The sequence below is a fragment of the Apis laboriosa genome, unplaced genomic scaffold (genome assembly GCF_014066325.1).
Source record: "Apis laboriosa isolate Shangri-la unplaced genomic scaffold, ASM1406632v1 scaffold13_cov153, whole genome shotgun sequence".
Classification (NCBI taxonomy): Eukaryota; Metazoa; Arthropoda; class Insecta; order Hymenoptera; family Apidae; genus Apis; species Apis laboriosa.
Genome location: NW_025221370.1, coordinates 3,245,265 through 3,265,691, shown reverse-complemented (window position 1 = coordinate 3,265,691; position 20,427 = coordinate 3,245,265). Strand labels below are relative to the sequence as shown.

Here is a 20,427-nt window from a genome sequence, read left to right as displayed (position 1 = left end):
TTTGCGAAATTTTCCATTCCCATTGTGTCATCGATTTTGTTTATCGATGTATCGTGAGACGTATACTCTGCAACATTTAGTCTTCAAGAACGGAATTACAAGTAGAATCAGCTGTCGATCAAAAGTTTAATTGAAATAAATTTTATTAATTTCTTGGCACTCGAGAAATGGAATAGAAGGAAATAGAAGATCTCAAGGAATAGAAGATCTTTGATTCGAGATTCTTCAACCATTCATTTCCATGCAACAGTGTTCACCAGTTTTACCAGGAATATTATTCATAAATAGAAACAGAAAAGAAGTATAAACTTCCCACGCGATGGCACTTCAAGCATAAAGGCTGATTCACATCAAGCCATTTGACTTCGAGATATTTAAACTGAAGTTGATTTTAAAATTGCAATCATTAAATTGCATTCTCAATAAATTAAATTGAAAAAAATTTCTATCGCAGTTTTATCTATTCTCTTAAAATTTACCAAGATTTGATTGTTAATCGGAATTGTTAAGGTAAGTTTGCATGTTGACTTGTCGAATATTCATTCATTTTTGAATTCAATTATAATTTGTGAACGAAACTTAAGAGCAGAAACCGAGCACACGTCTGAGAGCCGAAAGAAGAGAGAAGAAGGAAGAGAAGATCAACGGTCAATGTTCTGCTTCTCGTGCTATTCTAAATACATTTTAATATACGAGGTACAGTTATGTGCTCGATTCGCATTACTGTCCATCGTCCGTGAAAACTTGATACGTTAAATCTGTTTCATCCTCACTCCCGTCTTCGATCTCGCAAAAATAGTCGAAAATAAATATATTGAAGATCGATCATGGAAAAAATTTCTAGCAAACTTTTAATAAACTATTAAATAATGAAATATGTTTTTAACAGGAAACTCGATTCGAAGAAACACCGTTGATAGATGATAAATGTATCCTCGAGTGGAATGAAGAAAGATCGACCGCGAGGATGGTCAAGGATTTGAGGAAAAAGAAAATTTTGAAAGGTCAGAGCTTTTGAACTGATTCATGCCTTACCAAATTCATTGATAAAATGTGCGTGCCATCATAATAACATAATTAATTAATAAAAAGCTCGGGTACGTGGGTGCGCTATTACCCAAAGGACTCACGAATTCAGGATTAAATCCTAAAATCCGTCAGTCCCCCCTGCGGAAATAGTACATTGGATCGGAAGTTAAATGTTTCTGATTTTTAAATATGTTGATCATCAATGAAATTATTTGCTAATAAATCTTGTGAAAGACTTATAGTCGATGTATTTTCTCATTATGGCCGACAAAAATAGACATTATTATTTCGTCGCTTACACGAAGCCGCGGTTCAAAGCATGACGTTATTTTTAGTATTTAAAAGATAAAGTGTTACGTAAAAGTCGAACGGAATATCCACGTTTCGGGACATACTCGTACAAATCTTTTTTATCCTTTACATTTAATATTCGAAAATTTCGATTACTATAAATACACCAATTAAAAGTGAGAAATATCTCTCTCAAATTTTATCGGATATTCGAATTACAGAAGAAAAATTTCACAAAAAATACATCTTCTTTCATTATTTTTATACAATTATTATATTTTTATATAATATTTTTATACAATTAAAATATCATTAAATAAAAATGAGATATTCAAGATGATCAAGTTATTTCATACACTATATTATAACGGATGCATTAATTCGTTTCTCTATCAAAGGCAACTGAATAATCAAACACAATTTTCCACAAGAAATACAATCTAATCCCCAGCAGATCCAAAGTTTACGGTTTTAATGCCTTGATCGGACTCTGCCCCCTAACGAGCCTCTATTAAGTGGAACACGTGTTGCGGAAATTTTGATAGACCAACGTCTAACGTGAATTTCACCAGGCAAATCCTGAAAATAGAGTGTTGGAAGCGTGCTGATCCGCCTAGAGATCCGACGAATCCCATTTTATTTATGAACGTTTTTATAAATGACGTGCTAAACATCCACGATGACACTGGATGTCAGACATCGAATGATCCATAGGATTTGTCCCGGCGTGAATCTTTGAACGATAAGAAGAAACGATGATTATTTCTATTAGAGAGAATGTTGAAACGGTATCCGCAATAAAGCGTGGAGTGTATTTGACACGGTTTGAGACTGAAGAAAAACAAACGAATTGGCAGAACTTTAAATTCGAGTGAAAATTTGTACACGATTCTCATGATCCCTATTGTAGTTTATTCGAACGATATAATATATAAGATATCTTTGTTTGCACAATGGAATTTATTGTCATTTATACTATCAATGATCCATTGAACGTTTCGCAATGTGTTAATAGTATTCAAGAGAAGAATAGAATTTAATTATAGATATCAATAGTAAATGCGATACTTGTGATTATTTATATCTGGATACTTCAGTTAACTTGATAATTAATAATTTTGAATTTTAATCAATAGATTTTATTATTAACAATGAAAATCTTCCAATGCAATTACTACAAATTTTAAATCAAATTATTATTATTTTATTTTCCTAATAAAATATTTATCAATTAAAATTACCTCCAATCTCTATTGTATCTTCAAAATTCATAATTCCTCTCCAATATCTATACCGAATACTATCAAATCATCCTAATTATCATCAATTATATTTTTTTCTTAAAACAATAAATAAAAGAAAAATTCAATAAACATAAAAGAATGAAAATTGCCTGAATCATCAGGATACTCGGACATAGTAAGAATCATCTTATATTTCAAGGACTAGCTACAGATTCAAAGTTCAAGGTACAACCAACAAATCACGTCGAATCCAAGATACACAGCCCGAGAAGATTTATACAAGCGAGCCATCGGGGAGGATCAAAGTTGAGATTCGGGATGATAGATAGGGGTTACGGGGGGACAGAGCGCGAGATACGTCTATTCTGGATTCTGGCAACAATAATGCCCGCCAGGGACACCAAGTGGATCGGGCGTAACACACGCGTGCTCTTCGCAAACAACTAATGACGCGGCTTGTACAAAGGCCGCCTGTTCTAATTTCGTGTTATCCTGCGCCGGTTGACTAAAAATATGCGGCCAAAAAGCCTGGGTACGTTCACTTTTTAACGAGGAAGCGAAGAAATGGTTACAAGTTATGAGATAATTATTGGAAGCATAATATTGCTATATATTGTACAATAATCTAATTACCTGATATTTATTGTATTATCTATTTGAATTTGTTTTAAGTAATATTCAGAAATGAGATGTTACAGAGCATGAAATTTAACTTTTAAAAGCATAATTTTTGCAAAATAAGTTATATTAAATATTAAATATGTTATATTTGAAATATAGATATTCTTCTATTATCTAATATAATAGATATGTGCATTGTCTATTAGAATATATTTATTTTGGATAATATTGTTAGAGATATTCAATGGTGAGAAATTAATGAATGGAATCTAACTTTTGAAAGCAAAATGTTGCTATTTTGCAACACGAGCTTGTCTTATCTAATGTAGCAGACACTTGTCTATCCTTCTATTATTTAATTTAATGTAGAAGACTAAAATGTCTATTCGAATATATTTATTCCAGAAAATATTATAGAAATTGAGTTTTCATTTTTAGAAGCATGATGTTATAGTATAATATAATTTCTGTCGTTAATACTGTCATTCGTTTTTAGATCTATAAATGATTCTGAACTAATAATTTCCTATTCATTCTCAGACTCAACCACCAATTTCGAAAACGTGTAACACGTATATCTATCAACGTATTCATTCAACGACATCATCTTCAATGACGTTGAATCATAATAAAGAACCAACTTAACAACTATCAAAATCTATCTGACGTAAATCTAAATACTTCTTCAAATCCCATACTCGAAAGAAGAAAAGAAATAGAGAAAGAAAATCGTGGACGAATATCCAGATTAAAAGAGATGAATCGAAAAAATTTATTTTCTTTGAAAAAATAAATCACTAGCAGAAATTTTTCATGTATCTAAAATCCAGTTTAAAGATAAATTGAATTCTATTCTATATTTTAAAGATAAATCTAATTCTTTATCAAAATATTTCAGAACCTTAATAAGAAGTTAAGGAGATTGTAAATCAATCTACATATAATATTGGAACAAGTACAAAATCTAATTTTATAGTTAACCTTTAACTACTTTACCAGATCCCAGATAACCATTATCATAATTTCATTTTCAATACGTGACGCTACTATACTTTTCTCTATAATGTTATCTCATAATGTCTTATCTCATATAATGTTCTCGTTCTCTTATTTTTTTTTTGTTTAATGTCCTGATTCTAGGATTCTTTCCAAAGGATTTGCACATAACTTTCTTCAAAATTGAAAGAATAATCTTCTTCTTGAAATCTACAATCTTCCATTATAGCTTTCTCTCCAAATATTTTTCTGTTACTTGAATAAATACACATTTCAATCATACATATTCAAAAATCAAAGAACATGCATAAACTTTAAATACAACATTTTAAGTAAAGAAAATAATATAATCTCATTTCTAAAAACATTCATAACTTTCTTTTATAATTTTCCCTTAATATACAATATATGTAATAAACGCACGATGCAACGATACGCACGCATGCACTCGAAAAATCAACAACGGGTCTTTGGCTCGTATCGTTGCGTCACGCATTCTTTCCGACCGGAAGTCACCGAGCATCATCGCCGTCATCGCGTCTGTCAGTCATGACAACCACGAATCGAAGCTCGATCGGCTCGTGGCAACATTTAGGCGCGGTTCTTCCCCTCCTATCCCTCCCTACTCGTTTCATTTCAGGGTTAACACGGTGAAATATCGGTGCCGCTTATGTAAAATCTTGTACGAGTAACATTGAGAATCTAATAATATACACGGCAGTGAGGCCTGGCCCGAGGCGTAGAATCGGCGCTGCGTTCATTACCTGTCTTCGTGTGTACGAGACGAAAAAGTGAAGAGAGTGAATTTTCGAGCGCGGTGAGGATCATCATCACCGGTCCGCGTTAGAGGTGCTCACGACCTAAACTAAAAATACGTTACGGGGTCCGATCAACGGCCAACTGGGCCAGTGAAGTAATCGCAGCTCAACGTCCCAAATATAGTCCGACATCTGTACATATGGACGAGGAGTGCCGATAGTTGGCATCCACAACCAACGTACTACAAGATCGCTAAGAGTATAATAGCGGCTGTCACCACGATTCTTCTTTCGATGACGTCTATTGTCGTTGGAGTAGCGAAGGTAGCGACCATCTTCTTGCGTGGTTAATCTTGTTGTGACGTGACCAGGAACGTCTTCAGGGATTTCTGAAATCATTTCAATCATGTTATTCCTTATTTAAAGAATAGAATTTTAATTTGTAGATATAGAAATAAAGAAATATTATGATCTGTATTTTGAAGCGAATTGAATATTCTGAATTAGAGTATGATTTTTTTTTTTTTTTTTTTTAAGTGCTTGTCAATTGATTAATTTTTTGTGGAAATGAAGGTGAAAGATAATATTCGGTTTGATGATATTCGGTTTTAAGAGAGAATATATGTGAAGAATTTGGAAGATTTTCATACAAGTGTTGATTCGAATCTAATTTTGGTACGTCTAATTTGTATCCTTGAAATTCGAAAATTATCGTTCGAAGATGTCTCATACTTGTGTTTCTAAGCTACGTAATATTTTCTTTGGAGGCTGCATTATTTTCAGAAATATGAATCGACCGTTCATATTGTGACAATATTTTATTCTAAGTAAACCATGTAGGAACACAGCGTACATGGTTTATTTTCCTGAGGATATGTAACTTATAATTTATTGAAGCTATTTTTTTCATTGATATTAACAAAAATATCTCAAAAAACCTCAATACTTAATATTAAATGTAAATATTCATACAATTACTTAACCAATTGAACAATAATTCAACAATAAATCTAAATATCTAATTAGAATATTCTCCACATGTAGAAATACAAGTTTATCGATTTTTATCGATTTAATAATCTCTAATTAAATTGAATTCAAATTCAATGATTTTTCGAATCTAACATTTCAAATTTGTAGATTTTCTGATTTTAAATTTTCACAAAGTGCCTTAAAATTAAAACTTCTCCACTAAAGAGCCTGAAGTCAATTTTTCGTGGGATCTCGAGATACGAATCTTTGCCAGAAATTTAATTTTGCAATTTTCGTTAGTATCCTCGTGGACAGATCATTTGCCAGAAAAACTTACACTATCGTACGTTCGCTTTAATTCGATCCACGACGACACGTGCGTATACTTATAAATAAATGGCACGCGATTGTTTATACGTCGATACTGACTGACGACATCATGAAAGTGGTCGTGAATGTTTTGCATCAGATGTCTGGTTCTGAGTCGCGACATAGTATATACATATTAGAATCATTTTAGTTCTTCTCGAGAGAGATAGATCGAGCAAAAGATGCGATGAGAAAAGAGTTGGAAGTGTAGGGTTGACTTTCAAGGAAAATTCAATATAAATAACGCGAAGAATTTATGTACAGGGTGAATAAAATAATTTTATTAAATTTTATTTAAATATCTTACTTAATCTTCTAAGAATAGAAAGATATATTGAAATGGAAATTGGAATTTTGTAGTAGATAAATATAATTGATGTTAATAATTTCTTTTTATAGATAAACTTGTTGAAGTCATATAAAAAAATTGTTTTGTTAAGTGAAATTGGATAATGGTATATATCATATAAGCATTTATTTTATATTTGAAGTATTTCTTGATATTGTTGAAAAACAAGTTGTGAAATTATGAAGTTATTTTATTCACCCTATGTATGACCCTGTTCTGGGTTACCAGTCTGCTTTTTTTTTTGCTCTGACATAGAATAGTTTGAAGGACATTGATTTTCATGGTGTGATTAATTTAAGGAAAATAATGAGGAAGTCTTATTTTCATATGTTAAGAAAAATAATAATATAATACTTTTTAATTTTTAAAGAATATGAAAAAGAAATATTGGAAAATGGATGAAAAAAAGAATATAATGACAAAACATAAAGAGAAGCATATTAAAAGGATAGTAATAAAGATAGAATGAAAAAAAAATAAATAAAAAGATAATAATAAAATATACTTAAAAAAAAAAAAATAACCAAGAATATAGAAATACTTTTAAAACAAAAATTCTAAAAAAAAAAATAATTAAAAAATTATTAAATTTTTTATAAAATCTGATTTTTAAGTATATTTAGCAATTAATTTTTTTAAAATTTTGTACACCCACATATTTTTTACCAAATTTATTTTAAATCACGAAATTCATTCTTTTTCATCAAATTGCAAAAAAAAAAAGCAAACGAACAGACAGTTTATGACAATATGACGAATTCCACATGATTAACTACATATGAAGCAGGAAAAAAGCAAAACAAGAAAGAAAGAAGATACGAACTGAGCTAATGTAACTATTGTTGGCGAAGAGTCAGAGATTACGTTTAGAAGAACGATATTCGAATTCGTTTAAACAGAGATACTTACAGATTAAATCTAAACCTTCAACAAAATAATTTTTCATTAAATACGAAAATTATTCCTCCTTTCCTAACTTAATCGTTTAAAAATCCTGATATTACTTATATAAATCATATTTCTTTTAATACTAATTAATTAATTTTAAAAAAAAGAGAGAAGCAATACAAAAAAAAAGAAAAATAAAATTTTTCTTTTCAAAAAAGATTAAAAGAGAAAAGAAGGTGATCTCTGTCTTTCATTACACGTGCGACTCAATGAAAGCATAACTCTATTTTTATATCGAGTAAGAAATCTGTCTACGATCGAACACGTGGTCGCCTTGAATATCCTATCCTTAATCCTATCTATTATTTTCACTCTCTTATTAACTCCTTAAATAGTAATTTTTTTTTTTTTTTAAACGAAGTTCAATAAAGTATACAATTTTTGTATTCAATATCAATATCCTGCTCCCGTTTAACTTTTATAACGATTATCATATAATTTGAAAAGTTACTAATCACAAATTCTATTGTACTCTAAAAAAAAATATCGACAATTCTAAATATTTTTCCTTATTTCGATTCATATATGAAATCTTGAATAAAATCAAAAAATATTGATCCAACATTTCTAAGATAAGGCAAAGGTTTAAATTAAATTACAATTAAATTATTGAAAGATCAACATTCTTATCAATATATCATTCGTCTCAAAATAATATTATCGAGTAAAGTATACGCGAAATTTCGAACGTCGCAAAAATGAGGGCTGGCAACCGTTGGCGAGGATAGGGTGAGAGGGAGCTGCACAAGACGATCGGAGGACGAAATGGTAGCAGAAACGACAGGTATTGTCCGCGGTCCTAAATTATTCGACGTTCCGTGCCACTAGGTTGAACGGGAATGTTTGGCAGATTTCGAGCAACGGGGACGTGGAGGAAACGCAGAAAACTCTCATCTATCATGTCGGAACGTGTTACAAGCGAAAATAGTCGCAAGGATACGCCGAGGTCGGACTTGGCGAGAAACGTGGACGGGATGCCGGCGTCAAGGGTGCGAGCGGATTATCAAGCGTACGCACCAACTGCTGCGACACTGTCATCATCGTCACAGCATCGATAGCTTCACGGTGTTTCCCTGGAGAATATCATTTTTAAATTTAAAATTTAAAAGAGATGGAGATTTCAAACTTTGAAACATTTTTTTTTTTTTATTCGAGAATTTGAAAGTTGAGAAATTGAATATTTTAAAATTGTTGCAAATGTTGTGAGTAGTTATTTCGAAGAATATTGTTTTTAAATTTGAAATTTAGAAATTTAAAGCTTCTTCTTCTTCTTCTTCTTCTTTTTTTTTTTTTTACTTGAGTATTTGAATCTTCAGAAACTTAGAGGCGAAAAGCTTAATTTTAGAGTTTATACAAGGTAAAAACAAGTTGAAAATGTGACACAAAGTTCGCAAGAAGGTCATAGAATATCAGGTACACGTGCACTTAACTCCGATATAACTTGTCGAATGACACGTTAGTTAACTATGATGTGTTTATGTGCAAATTTTACGAGACATGTAAAATAATTACTGTTATTAATATAAACTATCAAGATGTTTTAAGTTTATCAGCAATTTTCTGGGAAGAATATTCATTTTAAAGTGTACCATATTATTAACCGACAAATATAATTTATTGCAATAATTTATTATAAAATAATTTTATTATTAAGAATTTGTTTCAATATTTTTTACTTTAATATGAGAAGAAAAAGGAAAAATATTATTTACATAAAATATTAAATTAAATTTTGTTTCCATTTCATTTTTACAATTTTTATTAGTTTCACAAAATGAGCTCTACAAATTGTATAATTTATTGAACTATTTTTATCAAGAAACAAACTATTTATAAAATATTATGAAAGTGTTTATAAATAGTTAACAATATTATAAATGCGGTATGAGACATTCATTGTAAATATCTGAGTGAATTCGAATATGTCAACGCGCAGTTTCTAATAAGCGTCATGAAATGGAACAACTGTTGTTGTAATTTGAAAAAAGATTAAATGAAACAAATTTCTAAATGAGAACTGTTTTAATATTCTTGTTACTTACCTTTACAGAAGTTACAATCTCATTTTACGTCATCCGTTATAATAGATATTGACATTAGGAACTGGACAGGTGTGTTCAGGAAAATGGTTTCATTTTTCAGAGAACGAATGGCACCAGAAGATGAATGAATTAAATTATTACAGCATTTAATATTCTGAAATAACAAAAAATTTTCTTTATTAAATATAAATTACATTATAATTAAAGCAGATAAAAATTATATTTAAAAATATTACGAGTTAGACAAGAATTAATAATTATAAAAATTTTGATCCATAAAAAAAATAAATAGATATAAGATATCCTTTTAAATAGGGACGTTCATTGACTATTCCAACGAAGCAAAAACCCATTTCAGCAAGACGAATGTGCTCAGGAGTATTTATAATTCCGTGCTTCTTGTAAAACGTTGGATTATTTTTGTGTGCTTTCAATGATCAGAGAAGACGTAACGTCTGCTATCCTAAGATATGTAACTTGCATGAAAATATTTAATATAATATATATTTTTAATAAAACAAAAATTAAAATTACTAATACAATGTAAAAATAAGATAAAACATAAATACATTAGAAAATTGTTTCATATTTCAAATGAAAAGTCTTATATTATTTATATTTAATTAGCATGTATAAATTGATAATTTAAGAAGAAATGTCATCTTAATAGATACTGACGTCTCGAAAGAAATCGTGATGTCACGATATATCCTTGAAAGAGACGCTATTATGGCCGGTCAAGCCTACGCTCTAGGCCAGGGGCTAGGCTAGGCTATTTCCGCTATTCAGCTTATGGACAAAAATAGTCCTAGAGAGCTTTCGAACGAAAAGCTGCTGGGACCTCTGGTGTCCCTCCGGAGAAAGATGATTTTTGTACTTCCGCCACTTCAAAGGTACCTCTTTAACTCTATTCTGTTATCCATTCCTTGTTACAATTATTTTAAAAGCAAAATTTTCTCTCATATTTCATCATTTTTTTTTTTTAATTTTCATATTACTGATCGATAAATGAAAACTTGGACACAATGAGAAAAAAGTTTGACACTTTTTAAATTTATTTTTATATTACCAATATCACAAAAAATTTTCATATTTCTAACTTCTTACTTTTGTATAAAAATTTTCATATTCTTATTAACTTTATATACTCCTCATTTTCTTTTTGTAATCTAAAATACATATAATCTAAATTAATTTGCATTATATTTTATAAAGTTTAGTATATAGAATTTGATAATAAAAAAAAATAATTTTCCTGTAATTCTCCAAAACTAACTAACAAGAATCTACATTATTCATATCAAAGAACAAAACGATTAAATTTTCATCACCTTATTTAACAATCTGTTCTCGTTTAAAAATTCTGATTTAATTATGCATAGTTACAAGGGACCGTTTACCATTATTTCGGTAATTGGCGCGAGCAATTAATCTCGACACACCCACGTAATCGCGTTACGTCGGCGCATGCGCGTGCTTTTTTCGAAAACGATTTTCTATTTTCCACTGTGGCGATGCGTGCGACAGGTGCTTGGCCGATGCCAAAGCGAAATCGCGCACAGCCTGGCCCACACCGTTGCTTCTTGATAGAACATTACGATTCTCGGGTGCACGGATTTCGAAACACGTGAGAGATCAGAACATGAGTATTTTCAATCGTCTCTTCTTTTTGCTGGCAGTACAACCCGACCAAGCTGCCTCTTGTCCTGGCCGGACCGATAGGTGAAGGCGATTGGATCGAGTCACCTCTCGTAGTATTTTTGGGTGGCCACGTGATATCATTTTTCAAGTTTTTTTGTACGGGGAATAAAGTAGTTCTCGTTACCAATCAATTTTTTTTCTTTTGAAACTTTATTCATTCATTAATTATTCTGTGAAATAAGAAAATAGGGAATTTTAATTTGGAAATACATATGGAAATGGTAGAAGATTCAGCAGAGATGATGGTTTATTTTAGGTGAGCATGACTGAATCTAAATATCTTAAGTTAAAGAATATTTATATGAAAAAAATTTCAAGATTTCAATGATCTGGAATAATTTATTGAAATATTTAATTGTTGTATAATTTCTCTTCTTTCAATCTTCACTTGAGAAAAGTGTGAAGATTGTATTTATCTTTATCTAGAAATATATGAACTAGAATATTCATATTATAATGTACTATCTGCAATATTAATGATAACCAATCAAACCAATCATCTTTCTTTATTCTTTATCTCTTTGAAAATATAATTTCAAAAAAAATAATGATTTGGAATAAAATAAAAAGATATTAAATATAATTTAAATAGTGACAAGATTAATTAATCTTGATTTCCAACAAATTTTAATAAAATAAATATGGCAATAAAAGAACTATAATAAAAGAAGATACATAAGATACAAAGATAATTAACAGCAATTACCAAGAGAATCCTAAAGAAATTATAGCTTCATATGGTTCGTGATATCGATGTTCAATAAGAAGAGAAAATAGTGAAGTTAACCTAGTTCCATAGACCTCGTTCCTGAGGCTCGCGACCTTTACATCTATCGTTGAATCCGGATCCAGAGAAACACAGAATGGGATCCACCTCAAGAGCTGCTCCACCTGCCACCGGATACCAGTGTGACCAGGCTGACCGTCCCGCAGTACGCCTACATAAATTGCTACTGCGTTATTTCGAGTGTTTTAGCCTTGGGTGCTGGCCAGAGAAAACTTTTGAAATATCGAGAAGCACTTGGTCTCTTCCTCGGCCATCAGGATTCTGTGATAAGTACAAAGTAGCACAAAGTGATCCGTGCGAGTAACTGCAACTAAAACGTGACGAGAAGAATATCATGCCTCTTCTCCTAGGATAGGAATTTGGAATCGTTATATTTGTTGAATCCATCAACGGTGACATGATTAATAAAGGAATATTTTCTTGAAGATTTTACAATGTTTATCATATTTTTAACAATTGTTCACAATGAAAAATATTATTTGAATCGTTTTTTAACGTGACTGTCCTAACATTTCTGCCAAGATTGCCACGAAATTTATGATACAATCTGTCACATACTATTACTTGTTCCTCGTTTTGTTTAATACGTTATTGTTGTATATAATTATTTGAATAAATTTTCAATCTTCTAAGAATCTTATGAATTTTTATTATGTGCCTGAAGAAAATTATTTGTAGAAGATGTAATGTAAAAGATGTATTTTGATAAAAATCAAAACTATATACCTAAGTATAATAAATAAAACAAAATATAAGATAAAAGATATAACAGATGCAAAGATGCGTGTCGATCGATGGATAAGTTGGAAAGAATTACTTGGATTTTTCACGAGTTTGAAAAACTCAAACACACAGGTTTGGCACAACGGTGGATAGATTCCTTGACGAAAACGAGCTCTGGCCCGGAACGTCGACAAACCAGAACGAGAAATAATAATAACAGCTCACGCAAAGATTCCACTCGCGATTTCAATCTAATATTTAAATAGATTCTGCGGCCGGTGTTCGCGAACGAGCGTAAGAAAAGAAGACAAAGACGGAGATATTCTTCCTGGGCTGAATAGTCGGGCGGAAGTTGAACCATACTTTCTTACCTCTCTTTCATTTTTCATTTTCTTCTCCTCGTTTTTCGCTATCCTTGTAAGAAAAACCATAACGGTTCAATGAACTTAATAAAACTATCTAGGTCGAATTAACTATTTATCTGTGATTTTGTTAGCAATACAATATTATAAAATATTATTTTCTTACAATTATTAATCGATAAATAAACAGTTACCTTTTAATTAATAACTACTATTATTTACACGATTATTATTTAATCGCAATTGCATTCAGGTAAATATTCACATTCAAGTAGGTTTTTAAAAACATTTTTTCAACATCCAGGCAAATAAGCTTCCGGACAAGATGACTCCGCTCCTGCAATTAAAACGATTAATCAGAGATATGAAAATTAACGAATAATTTACTTCTACAATTTAATTCACCAACAGGTTGCAATTTTAATAAATGGAAAACCATGCGATTAGTAGTAGCAATCGATGATCAATTACGCAAACCATGTTTCGAAATCGTCTTAACAAGCATCGAAGGTGAGCAACAAAGAATCCGACGATTTTATAGGATTGGCTAAGATGGCAACAATTGGCATCGCGTCACTTGTGCATCTACGGCAATCTTAGTGCTAATTAGAGAGTCTGCCGCCACGAGGAGGACCGTGGAAGAATCATTAATTTGTTTGACGTAACGCGGATTCGGATCTCGTTCAAGCTGAAACACGATGATCGAATTTGGGGCTCGAGACCGAATTTCGATCACGGATCCCCGCGAATTCTGAAAATGGACAGAAACGATCCAGTCAACAACGATCGTTAACAACTTTGTTAAAAGATAGATCCATGGATTTCATCTATTCTTCTTTGATATATTTTAGAATTTTCTTCTTTATTATAAATTCATGTTAATGAATATATATTTATAACGAAACATGCAAACTACGTTAAATACCTTTGAATTTTCTTTCATAATAAATTCATTGAAAAAAAGTGTTGCACGTTAATGTAAAAATTGTATCAAACCTTGACCTTCTGATGAATTAATTATAAGATATGAAAAATATTTTCAACGTACCACAAACAGATGCTGATGGGTGTCGCGTGCCTTATGCGGCTATACCATGCCACCTGAAATTCTTCGCTGCTATTGAAATGCCGCAATATGTGTAACGCGCTGCAACAGAATTTTCCAAGCGACCACGATTTATAATACGATTAATAATACATGGGTAAAAATAATTTCGTATCGATTACATTGAGCAACCTGCACTCATCACATAACTACGTTATACAGCATGCTTGCGATACAATTTTATTAATAATAATAATAGTAAAATTAAATAAATATTTACTCTATTTTATTTTTTCCTTATTTACAATAATTATTGTATAAATCTGAATTTACGCTTTAATGGATAACAAAATTTTATAAATGATAATTCATTCTATCAAAATAAATTCCCTTAAATCAATTTTTCCCCCATAAAATTAGAACTTCACACGATCAAGAATTGCCATACGTCAAAATTTATTCAACGACGATCTCTCAGATCGTTTAACTCGAATAATTTGATACACGCGAATCCGATACAAAAGTTGTACAGTAAAAACGATACACACGTGGACACGTGGAAACCCTTGGAACAATGCCAGCGTCAGATTTTCTGACGCATTGTGATATATGAACGCGTGGTGAATTGTGCTAAACGGTTTAACGCATCGAAAGAAAATGCATACTTGATGGAGGGAATGATAATTCATTTCGATCTAATTCGAATGTGATGAAATTAGCTGATTTCGCGATTGTCTCCAATCTATGATTTTTATAAGTTGTACAATTTCTCGATCAAAGTTATCATTCCACAATTATTGTTTTCATTAGCGTTTTTTTTCAAACGTGCAACAATACTTCGTTAATACTTTATGTTTGTATTAATTTTGAAAAATAAATAAAACGTACGTGGAAAGAAGTAAATTTTTATCATATTTTTTATAAAATCTTAAAAATTTCAAATTTTATACATTCTTTTTTAATTTAATTTTTAATTATATATTTTTATATATGAAAAAAATGAAATATTATATTATTATTATAATCAAAATTCTTAGTAAAATTTTTAAAAAATATTTTATAAATTTAAATGTATTTAGATATAAGATAATTAAGTGATCCAATTTCAGATACGTTCAGTTAAAACGAATTCTATAGGAAATCGCTATTAAGTGGTAGGTGGAACAATAAACGTTAGGACGCGAATCAAAATTTACGATTTCAAACGGTAGGGAGTAATTTGCAGTAATTTTCCAGCAGTGATGCTCATTTATACGTATAAGAGGTTATTGTTTCGATAGCTTGGGAAATAGAAAGTAAACGAAAAGGATTCTAATGTATTTGATATCGATGCTTGCGCTCGTTTGTGATTTTAAGCTGTCTGGATAAAGAAAATTCGATCGATCGTTCATTCGATCCGATTGAAGAAATAAACCGTAAGAATTGTTGCCGTTCGAACGTGTCGATACTCGCGTAAAATAAGATTCATTGATCACGTTGTGTTATTGACTACTTGTCACGCACTATATTCTACTTACATCAAAGATCGAGTGATTTATAGTATTATGAAAAAGTGAGTATAATTGTTATTTTATGCGTATAATGAATTATAGAATGTTCAATTCTTAGAATTCTAAGTGAAGTAATAAATTAAATACTTCATAGTAATTTTCTTTAATAACATTATTTAAATTATTTTAATAGTATAATTTTAAATATTTTAGATAAATCTAAAATACAAAAAAATACTATAAAAAAATTCTTAAAAGACTTTAAAATGATCTTATTTAAGTCTTTACATGAGTATTTTCTAAAGCTTGAGATCCTAAAATTCAAGAAATTAAAAATTAATATTACTTTTGTTAAAAATATAATATATATATGTTATATTATAATTCATTATTATTTATATTATAATTCATATATGAACTTCTAGAGATTTATACTGAGAGATCTGCGAGACGTTGAAGGGTTCTTAGGTCGTTCACCTATTCCGCTGATATTTATAGTTTTCCTGGTGATGCTCAACTGACAAGACGCACGATTATAATTAATCTCTTTCTCGGTAATGCTATATCGGTCTTGTTACGTTTTAAAAGTATAAAAGATTCTATACTTTCGCTTATATATCTGAACTTTAAAGTGAATTTGAAATCTTTTTACCTGTTGGTTTTCCATCGAAGCGAATCACATTTGATCTATGCATTCAAAATCCTATGAAACAATACGCGATTAAAATATCAAAAATGTATTAACTAGGACAAATTTTGGCAAAACGAAAATGCGGTTACGTCATATAAAATCACGTGCATCGATATTACTTTGTAAGTGCAATGATGAGTATACGCGGTTGCCCTTGGATAAGATCCAAAATTGTTCCGGCACCTTACTTTGAAGCAGCTTCATACTAAAATACCAACTGCGTATTTAATACCTAATTATATTTACCTGATGCGTAAGGTAAAATATAAAAGATACCTGAAACACCTGTCCTTTCTCTACATTTGATATTTATAGAAATCGCGATACGTTTACATGGATTGGTCGTATTTGCACTTTTCCTTTAATCTCACCTCATTGTTTTGATAACCTGAATTATGATGTAAGTACAAAGCGTAAAATACGAGTTTCTGCAAGCATGTCTTGTGTCAGTTTGACGGCCAGCCATGAAGATATTTATGCTGGACGACAACGAAGTTTAAATTTATTTCACATTAAATGAGCTGATTGCCTAAAGGTATTTAAATACGCACATTATTCTGGTCTTTCAATTGTATCGACTGGTTTGTCGCTCCTTGAAGAATGATGAAAATATTATATCATTTTTTAGATTAATTCAAACCAATCGTCTTGTACATATTTTCAATAAATTATTTTTATTTTGTGTAACGATAAAAAAAAATAAAAGCAAATAATATTTCTAACCTTTTATGGTTTGCTACAGCTACCAAAACACGTCTTTGAGCAAAAGGCATCACATCCACTTGGCCAAAAGATGAAAACTTCTCCATCAACTAGAGGAAAATATTTATATTTAGATGTTTCTAATGATATTAAATACAATTTTATATTTGAATATACCTGTTTAATATCTACAGATGGTGATTTTAATTTCACGTGAAGCCATTCTGGTCTTGATAACATTGGATCTGGACCATCAAATTTCTAAAATATACATTACAATAATTAAAATTATTATTTTATATATCTTAGTTATCAAAAGAAATATATATCTTCTCACCATATACATTTCATTGCCTCTTGTTATATTTATACAATTTACAAAGTTTTTTATGCTACTTATTAGTTCAGCATGCGTTACTTTTCTTTCTTCCAAACCTCTAAAAATAAAAATTATTATTCAAGATCAATAAATACAATACAATTATAATATAAATATTATATAAATATCAACCATACGTTCCAAATTTATGTACACAAAATATGTGTGCCATTTTTATATATATATATCCAGCAAAGTAAGCATCCCATCCAGCAGTGTGATATTTTTTTTCATCTAGGATAATATCTGAGTCTATAATATAATAAAATTTGAATTGAGAATATAAAATTATATTAAAATATAATAGATTTTAATAAATCATCATAAAAGTAATTTACTTGAAGATTCTTCATTAATTGCAATCTTTGGTGAATTCAAGGTTAATAATTTTCCTTTAGTTGTAAAATATTCGTATAAAGTACTCAATGAACTTATTTTCCAACTCACTTAAAGAAAAACATGTTCATATGTTTATACAACTTTTATATTATTTATTATAATTTTTTTTTCTTTTTATCATTGCTTTTTACCTTCTTCCTTGCTAAATAATTTTCGTACTTCGTAACTTAAAAATTTTGTGTCATATATTTGTGGAAATAATTCATGTATATTGCTTTTGAATTCATTATATGAATCTAAAATATATATAAATTTAAATTATATAATTTATTAAATATTGTATATGTAAAAAAACAATAAAATATTATTTTATTAAATATTATATGGAATATTTAATACTTGGCAATGGTTTATAAAATTGTTGATGCATAAACATTAAATCTAAAAGTATATTATGTCCTATTATTATTTTTTTAGAAGAGGCCAAGAGTTTAAATACTTTAGAAAATCCTATGTAATAATCTAATAATTCTTTCTCCAAATTTTCTTCATCATTTTTTCTTAAAAGTTCATACATGTCAGGTAATACTTCTATAATACCTACCTAAAAAAGAAACAACTCCGTAAAATGTTTGTAATATATATATATACTTATTTATATCAAAATATAAATAAAGATATTATATACATAAGATATTATATACATACTGATTTATCATCCGATATACTCCATATATTTTTATACTTGTGTCTTATGTCTTTATGTATCAAATATTGTAATATAGGATTAGAAGTTTCCACCTTTAATGTTTCTCCATTTCTCTTATTAGCAATCCATTCAGAAATTTTAATTTTATAGTTTATGAACTCATTTTCTTCTTCATATGTTAAATGATTTAAATTATATGCTAAACTACCTTCTTTTATATAATTTTTTAATAACTTTTCATCTGTCTCATCCAAGAATGAAATACCTTCATTTAAAAACTACAAGATATATATTAGAACTAAGCAAATAATTTGTACTAATAAATACAAATATATTTTATAACACAATTTTACTTAAACAACATACTTTATTAAATTCAAAATTATGTTTACAAAGGAACTCTAATGCTGCCACTTGCCATATTAAGTGTCTATTTTTTAATGGTATAGATTTTGGAAACAAATAAGAATTAAAACAATCTACTTTATAGGTATTTTCATAAGGAATATGACGAAAAGTTGCAATGCCAAATTGTATTATCATAAATTGCTCAATATTTTTCTTTAATAATTTATAACGATCATTGAATGTATCAAAAAAGCTGAAATAAAAGAGATACAAGTGAGAAAAAGTAGTAAAATTGAAGTTGATTTTTAATTCTTAAACAAACCTAACCTATGTTTCAATTTCTCTTCTGAATATAGACCAGTAAATTCAGCATCGATGGCAATAAAAGTTGCATTGTTTACAGCAATTTCCAACTTTGGATACAAAGTTTTAAAATTCTTGTTTAAAACTTCATTCATATTATTAAATTTTATATATTTATCTACACTGGAACTTTCCTCTTAAATATACCGTAATGTACGTATGAATGTACAATGTGAATATAACCTAGAATATCCAATGAGAACTACAGTATTAATTTTTATCACAAAAAAATTAATTTCGCGATGAAATGAAATAAAAATTTACGTATTTAAAATTTGATTTGTTAAATAATACTTAGTTTTAAAGATCATTTCTGAAGAATCAAATATTCAAATATTATTCAAGATAATGGCAATAAGATAATGTTTAAAATTTGAAATTGCACATACTTATAATTAAAATTAAAAATTAATAAATAATATATATAAAAATGCACACATTTTTTTTTAACTCGTTAAATAAAACTATTATAGCTTATTCTGTCTAACTGTCTAACTATTCTGTCTGTATTTAAAATTATTAAATACGAATAATTTTAAAACTGATGCAATTTCTAAAATATTACATACAATGCATATCATTATCAAAATTAATTATAATTACAAATAATAATATAAGTATAATTATACTTTAATGCTTCGAAAGTGAATAAAATTAATCGAATCTTGATCAAAAAACAAAAATCAACTATCCAATTACCGTATATAATTTATTCCACTTTCTCAAGAAATTTCTCGTTGATTTTCAGCAACAACAGTTTAATTCGACATAAATTCAATCGTTAATCAAAGATGATAAAAAGGATTTGAAGGCGTAGCAAAAAAAAAACTCGATCGAGCAATTTCTTTCGAAAATTTTCCATTCGAACAATCACACAAGTTACAACTTTCTCGTTGTTAGATAATCAAATTGGAAAAACAAATATATCAAACTGTGCAAATAACTCTCCCATAATAATTAGAATAAAAATTATTAATAACAAATAAATAAATCATGTGCAATATCAATTTCAATATTAAACGTGAGTATGAATATAATCAAATGATCTAAAATAAAATAAATACATCGTTTTAAACTTCTTTCTCGTTAAAATTCCTACACGCTAGCTTTTTCGCAACGATCTATCGAGTGCAACCGAGTTCCTCGCTCGACTGTGATCGTCACAATCT

The 20,427-nt window shown here is 29.4% G+C and overlaps 1 protein-coding gene and 1 long non-coding RNA gene across 12 annotated transcripts; one reads left to right on the top strand and one right to left on the bottom strand.

Moving 5' to 3' along the window:
- Positions 1-203: 203 nt before the first annotated feature.
- Positions 204-1,005, top strand: LOC122720960. Its single transcript, XR_006347841.1, has 3 exons — positions 204-510; positions 585-696; positions 890-1,005. It is a non-coding gene; the product is annotated as an uncharacterized LOC122720960 (long non-coding RNA).
- Positions 1,006-10,790: 9,785 nt separating this feature from the next.
- Positions 10,791-20,392, bottom strand: LOC122720959 (pre-piRNA 3'-exonuclease trimmer-like). Of its 11 annotated transcripts, none has more exons than XR_006347834.1 (13): positions 19,223-19,579; positions 18,914-19,148; positions 18,547-18,825; positions 18,238-18,442; positions 18,030-18,134; positions 17,838-17,945; positions 17,637-17,751; positions 17,458-17,557; positions 17,298-17,381; positions 17,142-17,230; positions 14,241-14,339; positions 12,027-13,529; positions 10,791-11,490 (listed from the first exon to the last, which is right to left on the bottom strand). XR_006347834.1 is itself a non-coding variant. In XM_043948108.1 (13 exons), exons 2-13 carry the CDS (start codon positions 19,351-19,353, stop codon positions 13,472-13,474), a joined length of 1,608 nt encoding a protein of 535 aa, XP_043804043.1. In that variant the 5' UTR covers positions 19,354-19,441; positions 20,323-20,392; the 3' UTR covers positions 11,919-13,471. The 11 variants fall into 11 exon arrangements, 4 of the variants coding, with proteins under 4 accessions (XP_043804043.1, XP_043804044.1, XP_043804046.1 ...); XR_006347836.1 differs by having other exon boundaries at positions 12,108-13,529; XR_006347838.1 differs by lacking the exon at positions 10,791-11,490 and adding an exon at positions 13,602-13,943 and having other exon boundaries at positions 11,916-13,529.
- Positions 20,393-20,427: the final 35 nt, after the last annotated feature.